The sequence below is a fragment of the Microtus ochrogaster genome, chromosome 1, assembly GCF_000317375.1.
Source record: "Microtus ochrogaster isolate Prairie Vole_2 chromosome 1, MicOch1.0, whole genome shotgun sequence".
Classification (NCBI taxonomy): Eukaryota; Metazoa; Chordata; class Mammalia; order Rodentia; family Cricetidae; genus Microtus; species Microtus ochrogaster.
The window spans coordinates 46378749-46385437 of NC_022009.1; the positions used below are offsets into that span (position 1 = coordinate 46378749).

The following is a 6689-nucleotide window of genomic DNA, read 5'->3' on the forward strand; positions in this document are numbered from 1 at the left end:
TGTAGCTTTGGAGCCTGTCCTGGCACTAGCTCTTGTAGACCAGGCTGGCCTCGAACTCACAGAGATCTGCCTGCCTCTGCCTCCTGAGTGTGTGCACCACCACAGCCCGGCAAGACCCATTTTTTTCTGATGCAAAAAAATTAAAGCTAAAATTCTATTTGTTATTGACTTATTATTAACGTATCTGTAAATTGCAATAAATATATCTGCAATAGATAAATGCAAAAATGAAACAAAGAAAGAAAGGTATTGTCCTGGTCAGTTTCGCTGTTAACTTGGTATTACCTGGGGAGAGCCACACTGAAGAAGAGCTGTTTGTGGGGATATGTCTGTGTGATGAATGACAGAAAGGGCCTAGGTCTTGGTGCCCCCCTCGCGAAGTGTTTCTGGGCTGTATAAGAAGACTATCTGATGGCCTGGAGATGGCTCAGAAGTTAAGAGCACTTCCTGCTCTTCTGGAAGACCCAGCACTCACATAGTGTCTCACAACCGGCTCTAAGTCCAATTCCAGGGGATACTATATCCTCTCTGGCCTCTGTGAACACTGCACAAACGCAGTGCACTTAGATAAATGCAGGCAAACACTCATACAAATAAAATAATAAATGAAATCTTATAGAGACGAAATAAGATAGCTGGCAGTGCGTGAGCCTGGGAGGGAGCTGGAGAACAAGCTGGTGAGCAGCCTTCCCTCACTGTTTCTGCTTGGGTTCCTACCCATTTCCCTCAGTGATGGACTGTGTCCTGTTAGGGTAAACCAAATAATCCCTTTCCTTCCAAAGAGCTTTCTAGTCGGGGTACTTTACCACAGCAACGGGAGGCACATTTGAAGAGTTCCATCAAATACCTCGGTTACATTAGGAATCACCGCAGTAGACGTTTGTCACCTATACCTTGGCTGTCATCACATTCACCAGTGAATCTAGTTATCCGCTTAATGTCTATATTCCCCGCTGAACTGAGTTCAACCAAACTAGTTCAATCTCGTTTCCTCCCATATCTTGCACATAGTATATGCTGAATCAAACATGTTACATGGAGGAACTGCTCTTACTACCTGTATTTATCCCTAGGTGGTGGTTCCTAAGAGCGAGGATCACATCGGACGCACTTAGGAACTCAAAGCACAGCTCCGAGGTCTAGATACTCACAGCCAAGTAGGGAGTGATCAGTGATCGGTCACAGGCCAGTGCGGTACTGAAGTTACTCCATGAGACCACGGCCATACGCACCAATCGGCACACAGAGACAGCCTTTATTACAAGCTGCAAGCTCCACGGCCGGTGTTCCTGACTGCCGGAGTTTAAGCAAGGGTTTCTGGAGGGGCAGGCATGTTGGCGCCAATGTGCTCCGGAATGCTCTGAGCGTCACACCTCTGACAAATACTTCACGTACATCGCCACACTCAGATCTCACACCGGAAAGAATAGGCTCCGGACAGCCCGCGAGGTTCATGCGCGCCCCGCATGTCACACGGCGGACTCCCGACCTTCCCCCAGACCTGCAGCCTCACCACAATGGGGGAAGCACAGCCCCCGTACACACCTTCCATGCGGTCCACAGGTAGATATCAACAAGGAGACCCGAGGCCCCGCCCTCGGAACTGAGGAAGTGACGTCACTTCCGCTCCACGGGTCGGCCGACACTTGTGGCTCTGTCACTCCAGCTCTCCCCCGCGGAGTCGCAGCTGCTCTCGGAGGCCCAACCCGTTGCCCAGGCAACAGGCTCCCGGCAGCCCCTGCGGCCCGGAGTGCATCCCGCCTCCTCCGGGCTGGCGAGGTTGCCGAGTCCTAAGGGGCTGCCGCGGGAGGTGAGTCCGGGAGCGCGCTGGCTGGTCCCCGATGCCGCCGTCGTCCCCGACGCGGGCCCCGCGCCGTTCCTCCTCCTGGCAGAGCCGCCCCTCCCTGTCTTAGCCGTCGGGGCTCCACAGTCGCGTCGCCGTCCCTCTGGCAGCCACCGCGCGCTGCACGTCTGTCACAGCCCGCGTCGGTGCCGGGCACCGGGTGTCGCGGCGTTCGCACACCGCCCGGGGCCGCGGCGGCGCCCCAGCTCCCCTTGCTCCTCCCCTCCTGCCCCACCCTGCATCCCTCTTCGGCGGGCTCCAGGCTCCTCAGCCTGGAGATTGACGTTTCGTTCTGTTCTGTCCCTCCGACCCTCAGCAGAAACCCTTCCGTTCGCCCACCAGCGCCAAGCAGCTGGCTTGGGCACCCACTAGGAATTCAGTAAGTGCTGGTTAAATGCGTAAGCGGTTGCCTCCCGGTTAATAAGGACTGTGTGGCCTCGGAGGCGGAATGAGCAGTGAGGGTTAAAGAATGGGATGACCCCGGGGTCAGACCCGAGGTCTGGTCACTGCACTTCCCTTATCAGTTTGCTGGAGCAAGTGTCAACTTCCTAGCTTTAGTTTCGTCGTCCGTAAAACGGGGGTGATAAGTTTTTATCTTGGGGTGGTGGAGCGTTAAATGGGTCAGTGCATGCACAGTTAAGTACAGGGTCTGGCTGATCGATCTCAATAAAGGATAGTTTGACTCTGTTGTCACCCACATGACTCTGCTGGCTTCGCAGCCTTTTCCTCTAGTCCATTTAAGTCTCTGGCTTTCGGGTACTTTCGTTTCCCTTCTTAACTTTGCTTCTTTTCCCTGCCCTTTTGTGCTTTCTCTTTCTCACCGATATTCAGGGACTTTTCTGTTCCATTTGTTGGCAGAATGTGAAGGGTATTGTTTTGTCATTGACTGGAAAGATCATTTGCAGCCGAGATTTTAGAAACTTTTGAAGAAGGGAGCTGCGGGAAAGCTGGGTCCTAGGTATGAAGCTGCTCTAGTCCCTTATCTCCAGAGTCTGTCTAAGCTGTAACCCTTTTTGTACCTTCTTGTACTCAGCTGTAATGCTGATATGCACTGGGACCATTTTGTTTGCTTTTGTTACCTGACTTACAGCCCGCATTTACTCACTCATCGAGTGTTTACTAGGGTCCACCTACTCCAGCTGCTGTGCCAGGCCTTAGGGATGCGTGGCTTACTCTTAACACCCAGTGTCACTACTCTCAGGAAGGGTGTAGCCTGGCTCTTGAGATTTCAAACCTGCGAATCCCATTTGATTTTCGGAGTGGACTTGGGAATCAGGGATGGGGAGGATGAAATCTGGTCATTTTTTTCTAAGTTTAAAAACTTATTTTATGTATATGGGTGTTTTGCTTGCTTGTGTATTTGTGCACCCATGTATGCAGTGCCTGCAGAGGTCAGGAGAGGGCATCAAATCCCCCAGAACTAAAGTGATCTGTCAGGTGGGTGCTGGGAATTGAAACCTGGTCCTGTGGAAGAGCAGCCCTTGCTCTGAAGGGTTGAGCTACCTCTCCAGCGCCAAGCAAGTTTGTTTTGATGTCTTTTTCATTGTCTTTTTAAATGTTTTTTGTTTGTTTGTTTTTGTTTTTTTTCAAGACAGGGTTTCTCTGTAGCTTCGGAGCCTGTCCTGGAACTAGGTCTTGTAGACCAGGCTGGCCTCGAACTCACAGAGATCCACCTGCCTCTGCCTCCTGAGTGCTGGGATTAAAGGCGTGTGCCACCACCGCCCAGTCTTTTCAATGGTTTTTAATGGACTTGTTTTCAGGTTTATCTGAGGAAGTTATCCTTTTGGGTTGAGGAGGATCCCATTTTACAGTAGCTTCTATATAATTTGAACCCAATGACTCCTAGAACTTAATAGGGAAAAAGTAAGGAAGCAGACAACAACCGTTGATTGAATTTGGAGAGATGAGGAATGGAATAGGAGATAGTTATACAAATAATAAAAATGGGCTTTGGGGTCAAGCCTAGAGAATTCTGCCAGTGTTGACCCAGGAATTTGGGAGAGTCAGAGGACAGATACTAGGTGATGTGTTTTTTCTGCTGTTGTTTTGTTTTATTTTCTGAGACTAGGTTTCTCTGTGTGACAGCCCTAGCTGACCTGGAACTAGCTCTGTAGGCTGGCCTCAAAATCATAGAGATCCTCCTGCCTCTTCCCCACTGCTGGGACTAAAGGTTGGTGTACACCTTTAGTCGGGATAGGTTTTTTTTGTTTGTTTGTTTTTATGAATTATTGAGACAGAAGCAAGTTTAGATTGCGTGTTTGTTTCCTGTGAATGTACGCTTTGGTTGTAATAGTTGCAGTGAATCTTTGCTGTAGTCTTGGGGCAGCGTGGCATAGTTTTTTGTTTGTTTTGTTTTGGGGACAGTCTCTCACTATAAAGCCCAGATTATCCACAGACTTGCCCTCAGCACAGGGTTTTTGAGAGAGAGATTAATCCAACAAAGATGAGTACAGTGTTGATTGTACTGTACTCTAGTAGTTGTTTGTTTGTGGGTTTGTTTTAGTTCATTGCTTAGGGGTGGAGGTTGGCATAATCTGGCTGTGTAAACTTTGATTGGTTTGTGAACTGTCAGTGTAGACCAAACTGGCCTTATATTTATGGCAATCATCCTTCCTCTACCTCCCACGTTCTGGGATTACAAGCTCATTTAGGAGCCAGCATGCTGCCTCATGGGGAAGGGCACTTGCCTTGCAAACCTGGTGACTTGAGTTCAATTCCTGGAACCCATGTAAAGGCAAAGAACTGACTCCACAGTGTTGTCCTCTGGCTTTCATGTAGAAACCATGGTACAGATACACCTACATATGTGCATATCTCTCTCTCTCTCTCTCTCTCTCTCTCTCTCTCTCTCTCTCTCTCTCACACACACACACACACACACACACACACACAGAGAGAGAGAGGGGGGGGGAGAGAGAGGTAACAAATAAATAAGAATGTAAAGTTTGCAACTGAAGCAGAAAATGTAGATGGACATGAAGTTAGATATGGAGCTTTCTTCAGATGTCTGGTTTCAACGCTTGGGTTGGGTTTAACCTGTGAACAATTGGCTAGCCAGCAGGGACAGAAGCAGGGAAGCAACAGCATTTCATTTCTAAGACAAATTATTCCCCGATCCTTTGCATTCCACCATAAAATCTTTGTTTGTTTGTTTTTCAAGACAAGTTTCTCTGTGTAGTCCTGGAGGTCCTGGAACTCATTCTGTAGACCAGGCTGGCCTCGAACTCACAAAGATCCTCCTGCCTCTGTCTCCTGAGTGCTGGGATTAAAGGTATTAATCTTAATATATCATCTACTGGCCATGGTAATGTATGATTGTACTCTCAGCAGACATGAAGTTAAACTAGATGATCCCTGGGAGTTCTAGGCCAGCCAAAGCTATGGTGTGAGACTGTATATCAAAATAAATGAATAACTTAAAAGCCACACTAAAGATGGATTGTCTTATTGACCTCAGAAAGTCCTTTGGAGAAACATGTTTAAAGCATAAATCATTATGACAGCTGTGGAAGACAGTTTGGCAATGCATTTTACAATTTGGATATCTTGATCTCTTGAAGCTCCTGTTAGTATTACTAATTCACTTCCACTGGACCAGCCTTTTGCCACCTTCTGAAATATTTACAAGGGTCTGGAGAAAGGGGTAGAGGTTAAGAGTTCTTGTTACTTCTGCAGAGGACCTGGGTTAGGTTCCCAGCACCCATCTCAAGTGGCTCACAACTGCTTGTTCTGGTTCTGGCCTCCAATGGTGCCTTCAAGTGCATGTGCATACATACAGGTGTATATACTCAGACACTCACATACACACCATTAAAATTAAAAATAGGGGCTGGAGAGATGGGTCAACAGGTAAGATAATTCTCTGCTCTTGCAGAGAACCTAAGTTTGACTCCCAGCGTATAGTGGCTCACAATTGTCTGTAACTTCTGTTCTAGGGGATTCATAACCTCTTCTGGCCTCTGCAGGTACCAGACATGGTACACAAATATACATGCAGGCAAAACTCCCATACTTGTAATATTAATAATGATAATAATACATTTTTAAAAATAAAACTATCTTTAAAACTGGTTCCCAACAGTATGCTTGGATATGTATCTGCTACTTATAATGGTAAAATCAAAATATTTATGATAAGAAAATTTTAGTTGATCCATATAATGTATTCTTTTTGTTTTGTCTTGTCAGTGTCTACTATGTAGCCCAGGCTGGCCTGAGATTCACTTTGTAGTTCCCACTGGCCTCTAATTGGGGATCCTTGCAGACTAGGCTGTCTTGTAGACCAGGCTTGCCTCAAACTCACAGAGATTCATCTGCCTCTGTCTCCCGAGTGCTGGGATTAAAGACCTGCACCACCATCACCCAACAAAAGATGATATTTTGCTGCTGTTCCATTTCTGTCACTCATTCTTTCCCTGTCTGTTGTCCTTTCTCATCATTTGTTCATCTGTTCAGTGCGTCGTTGCTGAGTGCCTCTGACATTCCTAGCCTTTTTCTGATGCTGGTCTAGAGGGTGTAAGTGAGGCATTGTGGCCTCTGTTCTCATGGGACTTACAAAGCTGTGTGCATGTGTGCTCGCGCATACATGCGTGCACGTACACATGCACGTACATGCTTACATGTACAACAAAGCAAGAAGATACTTAGACAAACATGATCGTGCTGTGCTGGGGTGGGTGGCCAGGCATATCTTGTGTATTTTAGTAGAGACGCTTTGTTGAGGCCCTTTATGGCAAAAGCTGAATAATACTTAGAGAGATCATTCAAGACCATCAGGTAAGAATGAGTTTGATGGCCTGGTGGTGGCGTACGCCTTTAATCTCAGCACTCAGGAGGCAGAGGCAGG

At 47.5% G+C, this 6689-nt stretch overlaps 2 protein-coding genes across 4 annotated transcripts in view; one reads left to right on the plus strand and one right to left on the minus strand.

Annotated features, from left to right (window-relative positions):
• The window catches only part of Cinp (cyclin dependent kinase 2 interacting protein), a 16635-nt gene extending 14952 nt beyond the window's left edge, over positions 1-1683 (minus strand). The window contains exon 1 of the mRNA XM_005343563.2: positions 1546-1683. Coding sequence (XP_005343620.1) covers positions 1546-1552 — 7 coding nt within the window. The 5' untranslated portion in view covers positions 1553-1683. The remainder of the gene's footprint in view (positions 1-1545) is intronic.
• Positions 1684-1736: 53 nt separating this feature from the next.
• The window catches only part of Tecpr2 (tectonin beta-propeller repeat containing 2), a 101024-nt gene continuing 96071 nt past the window's right edge, over positions 1737-6689 (plus strand). Inside the window, exon 1 of one of the 3 annotated variants that reach the window (XM_005343564.3) lies at positions 1737-1810. The gene's annotated coding sequence lies outside the window, so the exon portion shown is untranslated. Of the gene's footprint in view, positions 1811-2093; positions 2223-6689 lie in introns of those variants that run through there. The other 2 variants (XM_026781266.1, XM_026781262.1) reach the window with 2 other exon arrangements.